Source organism: Nyctereutes procyonoides, unplaced genomic scaffold, assembly GCF_905146905.1.
Source record: "Nyctereutes procyonoides isolate TBG_1078 unplaced genomic scaffold, NYPRO_anot_genome, whole genome shotgun sequence".
Classification (NCBI taxonomy): Eukaryota; Metazoa; Chordata; class Mammalia; order Carnivora; family Canidae; genus Nyctereutes; species Nyctereutes procyonoides.
In genome coordinates this window covers 7,372,257-7,394,172 of record NW_026575048.1, presented here as the reverse complement: position 1 = coordinate 7,394,172, position 21,916 = coordinate 7,372,257, and the positions used below count along the sequence as shown (strand labels likewise).

Sequence of the window (21,916 nt, the reverse complement as noted above, 5' to 3'; positions counted from 1 at the left end):
GAGTGGTTGTACTGTTTTATGTTCCCACCACCAGTGGATGAGAATCCCTGTTGCTCACATCCTCACCAGCATTTCGTTATCAGCATTTTGGGTGTTAGCATCCTAATAGGTGTATAGTGGTATTTCATTGTTTCAGTTTGCAAATACCATTTATTTTTACATTGATCACTGAAAAAAACACCATGGGCTTGACTACAGTGTCTGTGTTGGCTAGTTTTTAGTTTTAGTATTTTGAGGGGACTGGGTTATTATTAAACAAATATTCAGTAGGCATTTTTCATGTGCCTGCATTAAAGCCTGAGGTATTGAAGACATTTTCAGACTTGGTCATTACTGCTTCTGAGCTTCCTGTTATGTAAAAGAGCAGACAATATAGTTGCTAAGGGACTTGTATACAAGATCTTAAAGGAGCACATAGAGAAGTCACTTTTCCATAGTGAGAGGCTCAGAGGGAGTACTGATATTGGAGTTGAATTTTGAAGAACTTGTAGGATTTAGCCAGTAAAAAGGTAGAAGGGAAGGGTGATGGTATCAGGGAGCTCTTTCTACATGTAGTGAATTGAGAAGAGCCTAGGTTTTCTGGGTAAGAGATAAATAAAACTGAGGAGGTATTGGGGCTTAAATCTAAACCTTTTATATCATGTTAAAGTCTTTGCTTTTGATTTTAAGTAGAGTGGCATGCCTTTAAAGGGTTTTATTCAAGGGAATGGGATCAGTCATTTGTGTATCAGATTATTTGCTTTTAAGGAGGGGAGTGGCTTTGGAAACAGAGGCTAGGACAATTTGTAATTAGGAAAAGTCATGAGGGCTCCATCTAAGACAGTGACAGTGGGTGGTGAAAGAGGTGACAGATACACACTAAAGAGGTATTTCCCTAGAGCTCAGTGATTGTTGGGAGTGGAGGCTAAGTAAGGAAGGTAGGGGAACCGAATGAACAGTGGTACCAATTACAAAGACAAGAGCTATGGAATGTCGGGTGAATGCTAACTTCAGTTTTAGAAATGTCTAATTGTCTTGAAGTTCTATCTCCTGGGTATGAATTAAAACTCTGGAGCTTCAGGTAATATTGTGTTAAAATGCTTCCTGGGAAGGAGTTTTGATCTTTTAGTTTTTTGGTTCATCTCCTTGGAAAGGGTCAAAGGTGGTAAGGAAGTTAGGTTCTTGAATTTTCTAGAGGAAAAAAATCATCTTTCCTAAAGATCTTATCTTAGTCAATATCACAAATACCAGTCCAAGTATTGACGAAGGACCTCAGTCCCAAATTAAAAACTGGGCTTCTGATCCTTTAGAAAGATTATCTGAATCAGTTGGTGTTTCAGTTTGTTATAGGGGGCTTGTTAACCCTTGGTGTCTGTGTCTGTGCCCTTTGTCTTTTGGAAGATGTTTGTTTTACTTTAGAAAATATGTCCTAATTAAAAAACAAATCAAACAGTGTAAAACTCCATACTTAGAAAGGAAGAGTTCTTCCTAACCACCCCTCCAACTACCATTTAGAACAAAGATGGTGCACATTCTTTGCAAAGTCCAGTCAATTCTCTGCCTTCTTCCCCTCCCAGACAGTAGTACACACACACATTAGCATACGTTTTTTTGCAAAACTGGGATCTCATTATGCATATCATTGTGAGAGGGTTTTTGGTGCTTTAACAATATATCATTCTGATCAACACGTAAGTCTAACCTGTTCTTTTTGATCGTTGCTTAGTATATCATTTATAGAGAATGGCAATGATTTATTTACCAACTTTCCTATTCATGGATATTTACCACCCATTTCTTTCAGTTCTCTAAACCAGCACTATTCAGTAGGACATTTTGTAATGATGGAAATATTCTAGATTTGCTCAGTCCAGTATGGTAACCGCTAGGCACGTGTGGCTTTTGAGCATTTGAAATGTGCTTTGTGTGCTTAAGGAACTGAATTTAAGATTTTATTCCATTTTATTTTTTTTAAGATTGTATTTATTCATGAGACACACAGAGAGAGAGGCAAAGACATAGGTAGAGGGAGAAGCAGCTGGGATCATGACCTGAGCTAAAGGCAGTCGCTCAACCACTGAGCCATCCATGTGCCCATTTTATTCCATTTAAATTTAAATAGCCACATGTAGCTAGTGGCTACTATGTAGGACAGCGTAGCTCTGAGCTGTTTTACAGTCAAGTTAGGTCATCATGCCATTTGCTTGGATCACATTCCTTTAGCCTTCATACATTACAATTTAATGCTATTTAATGTTTAACAATCTTGTGAAGTTTATTTTGTGAACCTCTTTTAAAGAAATACTGTTCAGAATCAGAGTCTCTTAAAGATCTTTGATATACTTTTTGAATTTAGTTCCAATAAGAGAGTTGATAATTCCAGACATATCAGTATGCTTCCCTTTATCAAGTAAATGATATCTTTTCACCTTACTGTGCAAGTCCTTTTGCCTTAGGTTGCCGGGGAGCCCAAAGCAAAAGTTTTGGTCAGCGATAGCAGGTGGTATTTTACCTCTGCTACTCCCCTACCTAACTACATAGTTTTCCTTTCATTCTGAGTTTAAAGATCTCATTATGTAAATGGTTTTTCTTATAAAGCTCTCTTCTTTTTTTGCACGTAGTTAGGTTTTACATGAAGTTTTTAGAATCTGTCCTGGCCTCACTAAAAAAAGATTAATCTGTATACACACTGCTTCCCTCACCATAGCGTAGGTCTTGATAGGACCTTTAATATCGTCGTATGTATGTGACTCCTGTTTATCTTCTCAGTGGGAAATAGACATCTATCTGGGTTGTAGGAGGTTACTTAAATACTTAATGGCTGGTCACTTATTCAATTATGAGTCCATGTTGGGTTCTTTCACTCTCCTCTTTTGTTCTGCCAGTATAATGCTCTCTGTTGGTTTTTTTGAGGGGTATATGAGAAATCTTACTTTGCTTGAATTGAAAATGTCTTCAGGATTTCCTAGTTTCATGTGTGGCACTCTAGATAAACAGTAACTGCTGAATGGTGGCAAAATATTTTTTGATCCTCGTGGAATAGCACTATTGAGGTGTATAACCTTGAGAAAAAGTACACATAAAATTTTAAGACATTTACTCTTCCTTTGTTTCTGCCAAGTTTCCATCCATGGCTATTTTAAAATATTAATATACTATTAGTTTTTGCGTAGACTTCAGATTAAGAATTGGAAAGAATAAGAATATGCTAAAAAATTAAAAATACTTTTGCCTGCAAGGAAGTGGGATGGAACCAGGAAACTACTGATGTAGTAACCAGGATAACACACGACAACCATCTGTGTAACCCTTGGCAGGAATCAAGTGACAAAACAAGATCTGGGAGAGTGCTCATTACCAGGTGTGTGATCCAAAAGATAAATACATTCTCATATGATAAAATTGGCCTCATGCCTTCAGCACCCATGGGGCATGTGCGTGTGCATGTGCGTGCAGACATAGCCGTCAAGGTTGAGCATTTTTAGCATGGTTAGGATATTGGGAGAGGAAGAGGCTGGAAGTGCAGGACATTGATACTGTTTGCACTCATTGTTGCTGCACGCTCTGGACATGAGCTCCAGAAAACTGACCAAGGATTTCAAGTGTAGCATGATAGTAAACATAAAATGGTGACATGGGTGCAAGGCCAGGCTGTCCAGGACAGAAGCAGCGGGGGACCCTAGAAGAAACAGGTTCTCCTATTTATTTATTTTTAAAGATTTTATTTATTTGAGAGAGAGCAAGAGTGAGAGAGAGAAGCAGATTCCCTGCTGAGCGGGGAGCCCAATGTAGTGCTCGATCCCAGGACCCCAGGATCATGACCTGAGTAGAAGGCAGATGCTCAGCCTACTGAGTCACCCAGGCACCCCAGGTGTTCCTATTTAACTAGCAGTGGACTTTGAAGAAGTCAGGGACCATATTAAGATATTCTTTCCTTTCTCTTGAGAATTTAGGGCATTGTTTGTCATTTCATGAAAAAGCAGAAAGAAATGTAAAGCTATTCATTCTACCCTAAATTAGAATTGCTCAGATTAAATGTAATGTAGTTTTGAATGCTTAAGCGAGAAATTGAAGAGATTTGCTTTATGAAGGAGTTTCACGTGTTTGAATAAAATTTTTGCTCTCAAATTGCAGCGGTTCATTTGAATGTAATTCTGTTCTCAAATTTAGCAGAAATATTTGGTTTTCAGTAAGCTTAAATGTTCTGAATGATACTAAGCTCAAAGTCAGTACAGCTCCAGGGGATGCATGTGTCTGGGTTTCAAAAAATCATGGCTTTGGTGTCCCAGAAGCTTTCTTGACATTCCAGCACCTCAAATAAATGTTAAAAGTTTAGGAAAGAAGAGGAGTGGAATGCTTTTGTATATCTTTTAATTTGATAAGATCAGGAGACAGGAGAGTATCTGCTGGCACGATCTTTTCGCCTAAGTTCGCCAAAGGGTAATTTCACGATACCAGCTCCTTGTGAAAAGAGGTGAAGTGTGTGTCCCTGTCTTCAGTTTTGCTCATCTCTCTAGTTTTTTTTCTGTCTGTGTGGTGGGGAAGGAGGGCAAGGGAGTCTAACAAGTATTCTATGTATCTTTCTGGCCTCTCCTTCTGTAGCATAGCCTCATTGGCTCCCGGGATATGGTACTCAGACAAACTCTTATTGGGCCCCCTTTCCTGGAAACTCATTTTCTATCCCAAATCCAAAAAACAAAGAAAGGGAAGTGTAAAAATACATGAAAATAAATTCTGTAAGCACGTGACATTACAAATATTAATCATACGAAGTCAAATCTTGTTGTAGAAATAGGATTAACAGTTGTTTGGGGGGTACGTGGTTGGCTTAGCTGATTAAGCATCTGACCCTCGATTCCGGTTCAGTTCATGCTCTCAGGGTCGTGAGATCAAGCACTTTGGGTTCCATCCTGGGTGTGGGGCCTACTTGAGATTCTTTCTCTCCCTCTGTCCCTCCCCACCCCCCCCTTCTCTTTAAAAAAAAGTTGTTTTGGCACACATTACCTGTGTATTCTTGTTAGAAATGTTTAAATGAATCTAATTCTGAGAAACAGTCTGTAAAGGTGTTGAGACCTCTACATATCAGCTGGCCTGAACTCAAAGTGTAAACATCCTTAGAGGTAGAGGAACTCTTTTAGATTAAAGGAAACTAGAGAGGCATTGTAACCTAGTGCAATGTGTGATCCCTCATTAGATTTTTTTAAAAAACAGCTTTTTCAAGATACAATTCGGAAGCTGTAAAGTTATAACCCTTTTAGAGTACACGATTCAGTAGTTTTTAGCATATTCAGAATTTTGTGTAAGTAAGCATCACTATGTTTTATCACACCCAAAGGAAGCCCCATACCAGTACTCCCCAACCTCTCTTTCCCCCATCCTCATCCCTTGGCAGCCACTAATCTACTTCTGTTTCTCTGAATTTGCTTGCCTATTCTGAACATTTCACAAAAATGGAGTTGTTTAATATGTGACCTTCTGTGTTTGGCTTCTTTCACTTAAAAGTTTTCAAGGTTTATCCATGTTGTGTTATGAATCAGTACTTCATTCCTTTCTGTTGCTGAGTGACATTCCCTTGTATGGTTATACCACATCTTGTTAATTCATTCATCAGTTGATGTACTTTGCGGTTGCTTTCACTTTTAAAATGAATATTGCTGCTGTAAGCATTTTGTATGGACATGTGTTTTCAGTTCTCTTGGGTATATATATACACACACACACACACACATATATATATATATACACACACTTAGGATTAGAATTGCTAGATCATATGACAACTCTATGCTTAACTGTATGCAGAAGTGCCAAACGGTTTCCCACAGTGGCTGCCCCATTTTACATTCCCACCAGCAATATATGAGGTTTCCAGTTTCTTCAGATTCTCAGCATTCTTTGTTGCTTTCCATTTTCCTGAGTATAGCCATTCAAGTAAGTGTGGTGTGTTAACCTTATTTTGGGTTAGATTAGCATTTCCTGGTGACTGATGATGTGGAACATCTTCTCATATGCTTGTTGGCTGTTTTTATATCTTTGGAGAAATTATTCAAATCCTTTGCCAAGTTTTAAATTAGAGTACTTAACATTTTTATTGTTGTGTTGTAAGACTTTATAAATTCTGTCTTTCCTTTATTGTTTTCCTTTCTGGAATGGAAGCCTTTTAAAGGCAGAGATTCTTGTTTTATTCTCTGCTGTATCTATGTCTGACAGGAACTATTTGTTGGATAAATGAATGGTGATCTTTAGCAGTCTATTCTTATTTAAGAATGAGGCACTAAGGTGCCAGGTGAAAGTTCTTTATACACGGTGGTCTAGTCCATGGTAGTTTTCATGCTGACTGTTCAGCTCATGACTGTTGGGGGATTCCCAGAGACCAGCATTTGCCCTTTGGGGGATCTTTCATTTCCTGCAGAGAAGAACCTTCAGTTCATTATGGGAACACTGGGAGGGGGGTTAGGATAGCAAGAGTGGAAACACAGCAACACACCTGTAGCTTTTGGAAGAGAAAAGGGGGCAGGGGCGGGGCCGGGGGTGGGGGTCAGTGTCAGTGCGGTACCTGCTGCTGGACACACAGATTGGCATTCATTGTGCTAATTTCAGCCCCACAGTGCAAATCTCTTGTGCTGGCATCCTCTCTCCTGTCCTGTTCACTTTCTCCGAAGAATTATCCTCTGGTCTCCTCCTGGGTGGTGGGAACTTAGGCGTTCATCATCTCCATCACCTCCCCTCCGTCAGGCCTGGTTCCCCAGATGAATGGAGCCTGGAAGTCCTGGGTCTCAAGGGCTCCAGGGAAGAATCTGCTCTTCTTTTTCCGTTAGGTTCACCATGCTAAATTCCTCAACTGCTGCATTTTCTTCTTTTGTTCTTTTTGTCCTTGAAAGTTAATACCTTTTTATATTGATGGACTGAATTTTGAGAAGGTTTAGGAGGGAGAGATGAAAACATATAGTTAGTGTGCTGTTATTAACTGAAATCTCTGATGTTGTTATTATCAGTTTTAATTTTGTATTTAGATGCTTGGGGTGTCCTGTCTTCCCCAGCCCTTGAGTACAGGCATTCCATCTTCTGCTTATCTGTGCACAGAGCCTCGCATACATTGACCACTGATTTGATTGGCTAATAGTGAGACAGTAGCATGAGCACTTTTTTCGCTTAGACTTCTTTTCTTATTTCAGTTTCTAAACAGCTTCAAAAACCAAATCGAAATTGAAATCGTGGCTGACAATTTCTCTCTTTTGAGATATACTTTTGAAAATGTTGAAATTAAATTGCTCTTTTTGCTTAATCTGATATTTAGGAATGAGAGAACAAAGTGCTAAGAGTACCTTTAAATGACTCACAGTTACTCACGCAAATGCATGTGAACTTGGGTGTGCAGTTAGGCAGCTCATCGTGTTGCAGATGCAATTACACGCCTAAGTGTGTGGCCACTCCCTCGGCTCACCCAGCTGCCTCTCTGGTTTCAGGCTTGTGATCGGTGATTATTAAGCCCCAGCTGTCAGAATTTGAAAATACATGCTGGGGCTCGTGGTGCCTCTCAACCAATAATGGAGGAAAAGTCCGAAAGGAAATTTGCCTCAGGGTGTATGTATTGAACAGTTGGTCTTACTTGGCAAAATCCCATTCAGCCACTAGAGATAAAGGCTATGCAATGAGAAAAATTAATAATCATAATAGTAGTCAGTGATGTTTACAGTGTAACTGCCTCTGATCTGCAATTCTGAAATCGAAAAAGCCTTGAAGTTTTTAAAATAATTTATTGGTGGGAAAACCTGATTTGACTTGCTTCATTGAGATGGAAAACCTGCCCATTTTAGTTGTTATTTATTGTCTGTTGATAATTTTTTTTAAAGATTTTATTTATTTATTCAAGAGACAGAGAGAGAAAGGCAGAGCCACAGGCAGAGGGAGAAGCAGGCTCCATGCAGGGAGCTCGATGCGGGACTCTATCCCGGGACTCCAGGATCACACCCTGAGGAAGGAAGGCGCTTGACCACTGAGCCATCCAGGCATCCCTGTTGATAGAGTTCTACCAAACGGAATAATAAAGAATTTTCTTAGTTGCTTAAGTTTTTTTAAGTTATTAAAAATTCAAGATAATAATTGTAGGGAAATACAAATCAAAACTACAATGAGATAGTACCTCACACCTGTCAGAATGGCTAAAATTAATAGCACAGGAAACAACAGGTGTTGGCAAGGATGTGAAGAAAGGACAATCCTCTTACACTGTTGGTGGGAATGCAAACTGGGTGTAGCCACTGTGGAGAACAGTATGGAGGGTCCTCAGAATGCTAAAAATAGAGCTACCCTGGGATCCAGCGATTGCATTACTAGGTATTTACCCAAAGGATACAAAAATAGTGATTTGAAAGGGACATGTGTACCTCGATATTTATAGCAGCATTATCAACAATAGCCAATTATGGAAAGAGCCCAAGTGTCTGTTGACTGATGAATGGGTAAAGAAGGTATGGGGTGTGTGTGTGTGTATATATATGTAAAATAATACATATATATATATATAATGCCATTATTATTACTCCGCTATCAAAAAGAATGAAATCTTGCCATTTGCAGTGATGTAAATGATCTAGAGTGTCTTATGCAAAACAAAATGTCAGTCAGAAAAAGACCATATGATTTCACTCATGTGTGGAATTTAAGACACAAAACAGGGGAGTCGGGGGAAGAGGCAAACCAAGAAACCAACTCTTAACTACAGAGAACAAACTGATGGTTACAGTTGAGGTGGGGTGGGCTAGATAGGTGATGGGGATGAAGGAGAGTGCTTGTAATGAACACCAGATGATGTATGGAAGTGTTAAATCACTATATTGTACACCTGAAATTGATATTACACTGTATGTTAACTAAGTGGAATTTATTTATTTATTTATTTAAGATTTTATTTATTTATTCATGAGACACACACACACACAGAGAAGCAGGGACATAAGCAGAGGGAGAAGCAGGCTCCATGCAGGAAGCCCGATGTGGGACTTGATCCCAGGACACTGGGATCATGCCCTGAGCCAAAGGCAGACTCTCAACCACTGAGCCACCCAGGAGTCCCCAACTAAGTGGAATTTAAATAAAAACTCAAGAAAGATAATATAAAATTTAATTGATGTTCTATGTTATCAGTTATTTTTTTAACATTGATAGGAAGATAATGAGATTATTTGATTGTGTTCAGTAGCATTATGAGTAAATGGAAGAAATGATGAGATTTATACTGACATAGTAGTTTGGTTCTTTGTTTCTAATAATATGAATAATACTTCGTTGTTATTTTAATTGTCCTTGATTTGTTAAAACCATCCCTTTAGTAAATCCTCATTCTTTATTTCTACCCCAGCCCAGCTCAGGCTGCAGCACAGTGATGTTTTAAAAGTAGAGTAGTGGGAGGGCCACCCTCTTCTGTGGACTCCAGAAGGATTTTAATTCATCCTCTTTTCTCCCCACTCTGTCATTTCTGTCCACTGCCTGAATATATGAGAACTTTGGGTTTTATTTTTTACAACTTTGGGTTTTTGTTTTTGCTTTTTAAAAGACTTGGCTCATTTTATTCATGAGAGAAACACAGAGAGAGGGGCAGAGACATAGGCAGAGAGAGAAGCAGGCTCCTTCCGGGGAGCCTGATGCAGGACTCCATCCCAGGACCCTGGGGTCACAACCTGAGCCAAAGGCAGACGCCCAACCACTCAGCCACCCATGCGTCCCAGAACTTTGGGTTTTAAAATTAAACCTATATAAGTAACACCTTAAAGGCAGTTTATAACCATAAAGGCAGAAGATCACGGGCACATACTATGTATTTTTCATGTATTTTAAAACCAGTTCTGCTCAGATGGATTAGAGCAAGCAAATATTTGGCTGCATTGTTGTTGAGGCGTTCCTGGGAATGTTGATAAAGGTTCTTTCCCATGTGGTAGGACCACGTATTTCCACCCAGATTGGCTGGTATGGTGGTCATTAAAGTTGCCAAGAGGCCCACAGTATCCCTTCATTAGCAGTTGGTTGAATCCGTTTCCAATTCACTGCTGGGCTGACTGACTTTAGGAAATTCTTATAAATTAAAAGCAGTTCATGAATAGATAGTAGAAGTTTAAAATAGAACAGTCTCCACTAATTTTCTGAAACAAACAAAACCTTAAGGTAAATAAAAATGTAGATAAAGGAGCAATAAGCAGTTGTGGCCGAAATACAGAATAAGCAATGTGATGACAATACAGAAAACCTAGAAGCTTTTGATAGACTAGTAATAGTACACCCGTAGTTAGAAAGGATGTTTCCTTCAAGTTGTAAAGCCTGAAATTTAGGAAGTAAATTAACATATTTTTAAGATTAATTGAAGGTTTAACATATTTTATGAGTGAGGACAACAAGGACTTTTTATACATTAATTAATATTGTGGTCATTATAGTTACCTCAGAGAGCTGTGCGAGGGGCTCCTTATTGGTTAAGCTGACCACTGCTTTTGCAACCTAATGCTAGGCCTTTGGGGAAATCTGGAATGTAGATAAAACCTGCAGTTTAATGCCAGTTAAATCAGTAATTTCAACTTTGTTATGGTTGTTCTGTTGTTTCTTTTTTTTTTCCTGAAGAGGAACTAGGGAAATGTGATTAATAAAATCAACCCACTAGATTTAATTTTGTTTTTGATGGAAATATTTCCTCCTGTAAAATTTAATGGCCATGAGTTTGATTGCAGAGTTTATTTACCGTAACCAGACCTGTCCCCTGAGAGGCAGTTTAAAACAATACCACTAGAATCCAGTTAACTAATCAAGATGAGTGTTGTGGAACATTATAAAAAAGGACTTTTGTGAAAGTCAGTTCAGATCTGGCCTGATATTTTGATACTCCTGCTCTTCACCCCCAAGAAAAGTCAGTAAACACAATATAATCTTGTCTTGGAAGCCAGCGACTTATCACTGATGGAAGGTTTTTAAAAGTGAAACTGTCTTATTATGAGGTCTTTTGGCCACCATTGCCCCCTCGCCTGCAAGGCAAAATGGTCTGACTTTCACCAAATGTTCTTTATATCCAGTAGTTTTATGGTGAGATACTTGAGTGTTTTTATCTGAATAAGGAAAATTAAACAACCTAGAAAAATACTTTTGCCAAGTAGGACCCTTTAAAGTCTTAGTACTTTGTGCTATGTGGAATTCACGAATGCATCCATACACTATGTACCAATCAAGGTATTTGTGAAATAGTATTGAAAACATGCGACTTGGCAGGCAGTGTTCTAGGTACTGGAGATTCAGCATTTAGAACAGAGGAAGTTCCTGCCCTCCCACGAGGACAGTATTTTGGATATTATATTCAAGAAAAGTGACTGTAGTGTACTTACTTTCTGTCTGAAAGAGGAGGAAGCTGCCGTCTTAGCACTACTTCAGTGTATGGCAGAGCTTTGCGTTTGCCCTGTGACGGATGAGAAGCAGATACCCTGTGACTGCCCGAGCTGTCACTCTCAGAAGGGACCCTGTGATTTTTCCCTGCTTGCTCATGAGTTCACTCCAACCCAGATACCCTCCAGACGTGCTTTTCGATGTTCCTGCCATTTGTTCCAGCTCTCACCTGTCTTCCCTAGAGACTCAGGGCATCTGTTTGTTGCTTTACATGATTCGTTGGGTGTGCACATGTGCTCCACTCAATATTCTCTTCCAGCTATATTTTAAACTCCTTCAGAGAGATCATGGGCAGTGACTTTGGTTTAGTGTAGTGCTTTCTGTGTAGTAGACTTATTAGTGTTTGTGACATCCAGCCACTGTCCTAAAATTGCTTAAAAACATAGCAGTTTCTTTAAAAAGTGTTCTACATTGAATCTTTAATGCCTTGCATTTCTTGAAGGTTTGTCTTTTATGGTTAGAGTCAAACCACTTAGTACATCAAAACATTTACTTTAAAAAATTCTGTAAGTCATGCTAGTATGAAACTTCTTGTTAAGGGTTCCTTTTATGCTCATTAAGCACTGTTTTTCATGTTCAAGAGTGCCATACCCTTTGGGGCCTGGGGGGTCACCCTTTCTAATCAGGCACAATAATTAATACTACATTAGTATGGCCATGTCGAACATTTATAGTTTTTATTGGAGATGGTATTAGGCACTGTTTTTCTTTGTTATAATTCTCTTCCTCCTCCCCCTTCCCTTCTCTAAAAAATTTAAGCTAGATTTAATAATTTCCATTATGATTTTTGTTTTCCTCCCGTTTAATTGATTACTATCACAGTACACAGGGAAGTAGTCATGGGAAGTTCCATTTTGTCAGAGCCCAGGGTTGGTCCTTCGGAAAACCTCCAGTTCAGTGAGGCTTTCAGCAACATGGCCTTCCCTCTGAGCAGCATTGCTTCCTTTGGGGTAAGCTTTGACCCCAGTGGATGAGGCATTGTGCTGGGAGAGATTTGTATCAATAGCAAAAAAGTAAAAAGCAGCCATTGAGTTTTATGGAAGTAGTTGGATTATAAATTGAACTCTTAATATTTTCTTAGTTAGCTATAAATTCTGTTCAACTTTTATTCCTCAGCCTATTGTTGGAACTAACAATGGGTGAGTGACCCATTTTAGGTTAAGTCTAAAGGAGTCTATATACAGAATTTAATTTTTAATGAATTAAATGAAGTGGACCACACAGAAACAAATATAATTATCAAATAATTAGTTGAAAACCCCTAAAAAGAAGATAATTCTCATTTTAGACTTCGTCATGAACAGCAATCTTAAAAAAAATATATTTTATGCTAAATATGTTTTTGTAGATTTTAGTACTCTTTTGAATGAAAGAAGTGATAGATAAAATGGTGGATGTTATTTTTAAGTACCTGATTTATTTGTATTTTGGTAGCGCTAATAAAAGCATTCATTAATATCTTTGTATTCTAGACTGATATTTTTCCCTTACAAGCCTAAATTTTTCCTACTTTATTCTCTTCCATTTTACACTTGTTGGTTATGCATATTATAGTTATTTTTCAATACTTCTGATAGGAACAAGGATTTTTAAGTTATTGTAAGAAAATCTGGTGGTAAAATAACTCTTAGTTGAGGTGGTAAGAATGTACACATCTAACCTGTTGATCAACACTGGTAGGTTTTGGGTCCTGCTCCCAGGTGGTGTTCCTTCCTAGACAACTTGACAGAAGAATTAGAAGAGAATCCGGAAAGCACAGTCTACGATGATTACAAATTTGTCACCAAGAAAGACCTTGAAAATTTAGGTAAAAAAATTATGATAAAAAATTTTTAAATTTTTTGTGGGGGAGGGTCAACTTTGAACATTAGCTAGAGTCACATTTTTCTGATTTTCCAAATCTTCTCTTTCTGCCAGATGAGATATTAAACATACTATTTATTTTGCCAGGTTTGTAATCTCTGCTTAGAGAAAGGTTCAGATAAATCCAACCTACTGAAGCTTTTTTGTATCCTAAGTGAGGAATAATTTTCTTTAGCCTATTAGCTATGTATAGAAAAAAATCGCTGATTTTTTGCAAGAAAGCAGCGACTTTTTTCAAGTACTATTTGAGTATAAGGTTTTGAAGATATCTCAGAAACTACACATAAATAATTTTTGGCTCCCTTTTACGTTTGCTTATAGAAGACCCCATCTAAAACTTAGAAACTTGATCAATCCTCAGTTATGTAGAACCTTAAAGACCAAGCAATGCCTTTTACCAATAGACAACACTTGTGGGGCTTATCATGTGCCACGTAATATTCTGAATGTTTACATACAACGCTTAAACCTCACCACTCCATGGAGTGGATATAGTTATGATGCCGTTTTATAGATAAGGAAACTGAGGCCCTAAAGGTGAAACTAACTTACCAAAGACTTCAGTCGTCATGGACACAGGGGTTGGGGTTTACACCTAGAATGCCTGTGCTTCACCTAGCCTTGCTGACCGGGCGGAAGAGAGCGTGTGTCTCAGGTGATGGGTACTACTTCAGCACCTGGGAGAAGATGGATAAGGAGAGGAGACTTTGCTGATCTAGTTCTGTTGTTTGAGAACGGCTGCAGCACAGGAAATGTTGGACAGTGGGCAAAGTCCGAGGACCCCTTCTCCAGGAGTCGACGCAGCTTAGTTGTCTGCGGCACAGATAGATGTACAGCAACAGTTCAGTGTTGAAAGAAAATAAATTTAAGAGCCTCTCAGTGTATTTATGACACAGTTCTGTTTCATAGCACAATTAATTTTCCACCAGTTTCGCCAAAACAGCTCTTTACATTTTAATGTTTAAAGAGAAAAGACATGTAGTCAGCCTTTTAAAAATGCTGATTTGAAATACGGTGAGGTGGGATCTTCCTACTGACTTGCCTTCCTGAATATCTCGAGTGTGACTTTTATACTATGCTGTGTCACACTCACCATTCTTAAATTGGAGGGGAAAAGTCACTGCTATCTTGCAGAGTTTTAAAGAATACTATGTTTAGTTCATTGGGGGCACTTGTTTAGTCTCTTTTACTATGTTCATCTTGGGTGAGGAAGGCAGTTAAAAGGATAGTGTTTCCCAAAGCATGTTTCGTGGAGTATTTCTTGTGCTGGAATGCTGGATGGAGCATGCAGTGGCTAGCACTATGGGCATTAGAGGGAGACTGATATGCATCCCATGTCTCTGCTTAACATCTGCATGACTTGGCCAGTTGCTTAACCTCCTTAAGCCTTGGTTTTCTCATCTATAAAACAAGAATAATAATGGGAAAGAGCATGCCCTTCCTACCTTACAGTGATAGCATACTTTGGTCTAGAAATTATGGGAGATTAGCCCCCGACTCCCTGCCACCACTACCTGGTGGTACAAAGTTGGCAAATCACTGTTGATGCCAATATTTTTTAGATTAAACTGGTGCACAGAATCTAAAAATCTGAGAAACAATAGTATAAAGAAATCTTCTTTGCCAGTCTTTCATAGTTCATTAAGACTTTTTCATCATTTTTATGCTTAATAAGACCTTTAAAATAAACAAGGGTGGGCAGCCTGGGAGGCTCGGTGGTTTAGCGCCGCTTTCAGCCCAGGGCCTGATCCTGGAGACCCGGGGTTGAGTCCCACATCAGGCTTCCTGCATGGAACCTGCTTCTCCCTCTGCCTGTGTCTCTGCCTCTCTCTTTCTCTCTCTCTGTGTGTCTCTCATGAATAAATAAATAAAAATCTTAAAAAAAAAAAAAGGGAATTCCCATTCCTTCAAAAAAAAACAAGGGTGACACTGCTTAAGGTGAATTAATTTTTCACCATGGTTTGTGAAGATTAGTGGTTCCAGTCCTTGGAGTTTTACTCCAAAGTGAAATCTTACAGTTAAATCAGAAGTGAAATCTTAGTATAATGCAAGAAAAACTGTTCAATTTTAATCAAGATTTCATAAGGATTATGATTAACTTCCCTCTTTTGATTAACTTCCTCCAGGGCTCACACATCTCATTGGGTCACCTTTTCTCCGGGCATATATGCATGGGTTTTTCATGGACATAAGACTCTATCACAAGGTAAGTAGAAGACTATACTTACTTTAGGTGATTAATGAGCCATTTCTTCTCTATTTACTTGGATTTTGTAGAACATATTTATGATTTGTAAGATACTTCTGTCCTTTAGCAGAATAGTCATGGTGTAGATGAAACATGCTATTAAATATGCCTTTAGGGATCCCTGGGTGGCGCAGCGGTTTGGCGCCTGCCTTTGACCCAGGGCGCGATCCTGGAGACCCGGGATCGAATCCCACGTCGGGCTCCCGGTGCATGGAGCCTGCTTCTCCCTCTGCCTGTGTCTCTGCCTCTCTCTCTCTCTCTCTCTCTCTCTCTCTCTGTGTGTGTGTGTGTGTGTGTGTGTGTGTGTGACTATCATAAATAAATAAAAATTAAAAAAAAATAAAATAAATATGCCTTTATTTTTTAACTTGTTTTTCCTCTTTGAAAGGTGAAATTGATGGTAAATCCATTTGCTTATGAAGAATACAGGAAAGATAAGATCCGCCAGAAAATAGAAGAAACCCGTGCACAGAGAGTCCAATTAAAGGTAGCTGTTGTGCTCACTACAGAGTTGACCAGAAAAGTACTACATTTTCATTTTGTATGTTACTCCAGAGAAACCAGCCATCTATTTCTTTGTTTTCCCATTTTTAGTTTACATCTTTTCCTAATAGTTTGGTATATTTTATTGGTCATGAGGGCAGATACTCTTTACAGCTTGGACATTATGGATTCTATGGTAACGATATTGGGAAATAATACCAGAGGGACTGACATTATCAGCCCTTCTAAGAAAATGTGATGGAATTTTCAGACAGGTTTTCAGTGTTTGGAGTGTTGAGACTTCGATAATCCCCATTTCTTTCTGACGTTTGGCAGTATCGGAGGCCATCTGGACTTGGATCATGGTCATTAGACTATGTCAGGATCCAGATAGGAATCAGATCACCTAGTTCTAGAAGAGAATTTTAATGTAAGGAATTGTTAGCCAAGTGTTAGAGAACTAAGGCGAAAAACATAAGGACAGCTATAAGAGATGAGGCTGTAGGAAGCAGCTAGGGCCTCAGGGCTGGGCAGTGGGGAGGAGGCAGCCCTGGTGGAGCTGGCCTATGGCCACTGCTGGGACCCAGCCTCTGAGGAGGCTGCAGCCTGTGCTGGCATCCTGAGGTTAGAGCAAGTCTGCTCCTGGGAGTGTCAGAAGACGGCACACTGAAACCCACGCTGCTGGAACCACCTGCTTGCTGCCAGAGTGAAGAGCTGCTGACTTGTGCCAGCCCAACAGCAGGCCGACAGGGAAGCCAGGTCCCCCCTGCATCCCGGTCTTTCTGGCAGCCCTCCTTGGTTACATTCACCACGAGGTGACACACTCATTTCTAACTAAATGTTGGCAATAAATAAATACACATGTACATAAGTACATACATGTGCACATAAATATACATATATACGCAACACTCAGTACCAAAGACTAGTGACTGTTTTTCCCTCTTTGTAGATTGTTTTCTAGGAGTGCTGAATGTGTGTGTGTTGGCAAGGGGGATACTGGGCTGTGGGGTACTCGTGTCCCATTCTTTGCATTACTTGTCAGAGTTGTATTCTACAGTGGAACAGAAACCCTAAGGTGGAAAAGGACAAAAAAGAACTCACAACTTGATCCTGAGAGTCGTCAAGACTCCCACTGAGAATTCCTCTAAGAAATGTGCTATTTCAAGAGCAGCAGAGTGCACGTAGCATTATTAGTAACATCTCAAGGGTTCCCCAAGCCCCAGCCAGGGGCTGCCATAGCAGGCCTGTTGGCTTCCAGCCCCCGGTGAGGGGCGTGGCCCTGTGACACTGCCCCCAGCCAAGCCGCCCCCTAAGCAGGTGCATGTTTCTCCATGCACCAGGGAGAGGCCAGGTGAGGGCAGGTATTCCTGGCTGAACTTTGTGTCTCCTTGTGCCCGCCTGATAACATCGCATGTGTCCACGTTATTTCCTACTCTGGGGATTGTGAAATGTTAAAAGTAAGAATCAGAGGGCGCCTGGGTGACTCAGTCAATTATGCATCTGACTCTTGATCTTAGCATGAGTCTTGATCTCGGGGTCGTGAGTTTGGGCCCACATTGGGCTCCACGCTGGGAGTGGAACCTACTTTAAAAATAGATAAATAAGAAAGAGAAAGAAAGAAATCTCTTGTTTGTGAAACTGTACTCCTTATAGAACTATTAACTTTTAAAGCTAAAATCTAGGTACTTAGTACACCTTTTTTTTCTTCTGCTAGAAACTGCCAAAAGTTAACAAAGAACTGGCACTTAAATTAATTGAGGAAGAGGAGGAGAAGCAAAAATCTACCTGGAAAAAGAAAGTTAAGGTAAGATTTTGTAAGGCAGTGAAGATATTGCTAAGTTGTTTCTGTATTTTCTTAGTAACTTATAATTATCTTCTTTCTTTCTTCTCGGAATATTTTCCGAGATGTAGCTTTTTCCCCCCTGCTTGTCAAATGATATATGCTCAATAGGGGAAGTTTGGAAAACAGAAAAGAACATAAAGAATGTCGCTTACATAATTCTACCCAGAAAAAGACATCACTAATATGTTAGTGAATTTCATTCCTGTCTTATTGCTCTTAAAATTATAAGCTATAATACTGAGTAATATTGTATATTTGTCCTGATTGTATAAAATAACAAGTGGTTTTGAGAGCTGCGTATAATATATACTCTTAAGGATGTGTAATTTATTTAATCCTTTTATTGTTAAATATTTAAATTGTTTATTGTTTTTCTTTGTTCTGACTAGATCTGTTTATAATTCGAGAAGTAATTTTTATTTAGACTTGGCATTATCAGGAGTATGCACACTTATGTGTAACTGCTGTTTATGTTCCTTAGTTACTAATGGGAAAATGGAATGAAATAAGTAAGGGTTAGTGTTTCATGTCTTTGATATGGTCAAGGTGGGGAGATTTTTCTAATTTTCCCACATATATGAAGACTTCCTCATCATCTGCTTAGACTAGCTGACAGGTAGGCAGATCACTCAGGTTTGGCTCTTTGCTGGAATGAGTTCTAAAGATCCAAGCTCCCAGGAGCCTGCGGACTTCGACTCTGAGTAAAGGGCCTGACCTTGGAACTTTGGGCTAGCTGTGTTATGCTCTCAGGTTTTTGTTTGCTTGTTTATTCTTTCTCTGTTCTCTTGCTGATTTCTAACCAGGTAAATAAACATGAGATAAGCCAGTTCTTTCTGTGTTTATTTTTGTTCCACTCTCTTATAATGCCAGCACACTTCGGCTGATGAGTCTTATTTCTCACTAGTTTCTTGCTCACTAGTTGGGTCATCCTCGGTGACCCTGGGCTTTACTGGAGCATAGTGTTTTCTTCTATAACATGCAAAGATAGAACCAGAAAGGGGATGTTTTTGCAGTGCTGTGATTTCTAAGTGGAGTATACACTCACTGCTTAACCTCTGTCTCCTCATCCTGGTTGCATCTTCCCATCCTGGTCTATTACGTTTTTTTAATATATTATTTAAACTCTGATTTTAAGAGCCTCCCTTATGTAAATCCATAGATGACTTTTGTGCTTCCATTTTTCTTATGTGAATAATATACCAACATTGAAATAATCACTTAAACTTATTATATACATTTATATCCACATGCTATGTCTATGCCTCCTCCTAATTAATTCACATCAGAGCGTTTAAGTGTGTGTGTGGATCTTAAAGTGCTTGAAGTACAAGTGCTTCCTGCTGTGTTGACTCTCTCCTCCGAGTATTCATCTTGATTTTCTTGTAAGCCCAGCCTGAGGATGACTAGAGAGGTAACGTTTTAACTTCAAAATGTCGTTTTACAAGCTAAATGGGAGTGATCTTTGGATTACGTGCCCTAAAGCTTCAGGAGGAAGAGCATGGGGCTGATATAGAATGCACACGTATGCATTCCTATCTATGTTTTATGCTGACGAATCCTTATCTATAATGATACGTATCTTAATATTACAGAGAGTAAGACACTTCAATTGTGATTTCAATACTTGTGAAGGGTGGTATACTCAGTTCAGGAGCTTTTTAAAAAGGCCCTGATGATCATGAAGTTATGGGGAAAGTATCCTGTCCTTGCCTCCCACCCCCTTTGTTTTGAAGACTTGCATTGCAGTTGAGGGACAGCCAGAGGTTTATAACACAGATGGTTCTCACTGTGCACAGGGTGCAGGCTGGTAAAAATGACTATGTGAACTGAAAACCTGCAAAGTGATCTTAATAATTAGTGGGAAAAATTGTGATTGTGCATTTACAAGTCTTTGTCAAAACATTGATAGAATCATCCTGTAAAGAATCCTCCATCAGGCTGTGTACTACTTCTCTTGCAGCATAAGGAAGGACAACCTTCAAAATTCTTACCTTCCTTCATCAAACACCATTATCTCTCTGGCTGCTGGAAGCTGGATGTGCTGTCTTTGTAAAAGCAATGTCACCTATAAAATTCTGCTAGAAAGTGCTATTTGTAAAATGTGCCCCTGATATGCTTTTCAGTTGCTTGCCAACCCAGCTCTGGACCTTATCATCAGAGCTCACTTTCTTTCTAGAAATACTTGTGTATAGTTTTCTAGAAATCTGAGGCTATTATTAGACAAAGTTTATATGACTTGTTGTTTAACGTTGTTATCTAATTAAAAACGAAGACCTTAAAGACCACTTGCAAGTTAAGGGAAGAACCCTTCATAATGCAAAGAATACTTGAAAGAATTGTTCCGTCTCTCAGCAGTTGGTTAGTTTTGCCTTTGAACTCAATTCTTCAAACCCTCAAGATTTGTAATAGCTCTGATGACTTCTGATTTGAAAGCCAGTATGCTTTAGTTCTGCTTTGGCCCCAACTGGAATTTCTTGGAGGCAGACACCAATATCTGCTCCCGAATATTGCTGCCACTGATAACATCGTTAGAGTGTAATAAGGTGTGTACTGCAGACCTTATTGATGCTGGACCCACAGTGCAAAGGGACCCATTATCTAGTGTCAAGAAGCATTATCTGGACCTTATCCAAACTTAAACACTTGGTGATATTAATTCTAATTAAGACTTGATTCATTCATTTCTTTCAACAAATCCGTATTGAACTCCCCATGTACACAGGCTTGGCACCTGGTGATTCATTGGATTTGAAAGGATTTGAGCCATTTTTCTTATAAGTGTCATTTCCTAGCCGTTGGCCTTTTCTACCAGTTTTTCACTGTTGCCTTGGAGTCTTGTTTGAATGTCCTTCTCTTGGGTTCTGCAGCAGCTCAGTTGTGTGTGGTCCTGCACGACATCTCTAGGTCAAGTGTACTCTCACCTGGGCTGTGCACAGGAGAGGTGTCTTAGCCTGCAGGTTTATTCGATACCGTGAAGGGTATACTTTAAAGTAATAATTCATCTCTCTAGGGAGAAGATAGAGCCATGCAATGACACTGGGTTGGATCAGATCAGCTTTAACATTCCAAATACTCTTTTTAATGTTTTTTAGTACCAACTAAAGATTGTTTTTGGCTTTTATTAGTTTTAAACCACATGGTCTTAAAAACTAAGTATTTCTCCATGCTTTGTTAGGAATGTCGGCTCTCTCTCCCTTCTCCCCCATTTTCACCTGTCCTAAGATGAGCACTTTTGCCCTTTTAGCAGACTATTGTGGTGTAAAGCAGATTACAGTTGCCCACAGTGCTCCTTTGTGACTTTTAAATGTCAGGCCAGGGATGCCTGGGTGGCTCAGCAGTTGAGTATCTGCCTCCGGCTCAGGGTATGATCCTGGGGTCCAGGGATCAATTCCCTATTGGGCTCCCTGCAAGGATCCTGCTTCTCTGTCCGCCTGTGTCTCTGCGTCTCTGTGTATCTCTCATGAATGAATGAATGAATTAATGTCAGGCCAACCATCTTTCATCTTTTGATGACCTTCCCTCCTGGTAAGTTCTGTTGCAGTTTGGGACTGTCAGCACCAGCACTTACCTCATCGGGTCTGTGCACGTGCTCTTCCTGTTCCAGATGGAGTCAGGTGGCCATCTGTGATTACCGTCCCTTCAGCCTCTGTCTTCTATGGATTTAGTGGTTGGCCTTTTGTTGGTCTTATATACAGTGATCACTAGTTAGCCTTCAGTCCTTTGCTGGTTGTCTAAATCTCATGTCAAGATATTTATGTGAATATCAGTTGTTACATGAACTTTTCTTTTCCTGATGGAGTCTCTTCTACATGTGTCGACCCTGCTCCATCTGGACTGGTCACCTCCAAGTGTTGGTCCATGGTCAACATCCTGGGGATTCACTCCACCTCCTCCCTGTCTTGGATACAGAATTAAAAGGACCTTTATTTCCTGAAGGCATATTCTTTCCAACCCAGACGAGCAGGCAGGCAGTGAGGGTATAGGGAAGAGATTTTCACATGTGCGGGTTCTCAGCAACAACCACACGTTATATTGGAAGGAGAAAATGCTAAGTAATTTCCTGAGGAAAATAAACA

At 39.6% G+C, this 21,916-nt stretch overlaps 1 protein-coding gene across 1 annotated transcript in view; it reads left to right on the top strand.

Moving 5' to 3' along the window:
* The window catches only part of NOL10 (nucleolar protein 10), an 84,467-nt gene that overhangs the window by 45,078 nt on the left and 17,473 nt on the right, over window positions 1-21,916 (top strand). The window contains exons 14-17 of the mRNA XM_055327382.1: window positions 13,081-13,207; window positions 15,390-15,469; window positions 15,900-15,998; window positions 17,712-17,801. Of these exons, the coding sequence (XP_055183357.1) occupies window positions 13,081-13,207; window positions 15,390-15,469; window positions 15,900-15,998; window positions 17,712-17,801 (396 nt within the window). The remainder of the gene's footprint in view (window positions 1-13,080; window positions 13,208-15,389; window positions 15,470-15,899; window positions 15,999-17,711; window positions 17,802-21,916) is intronic.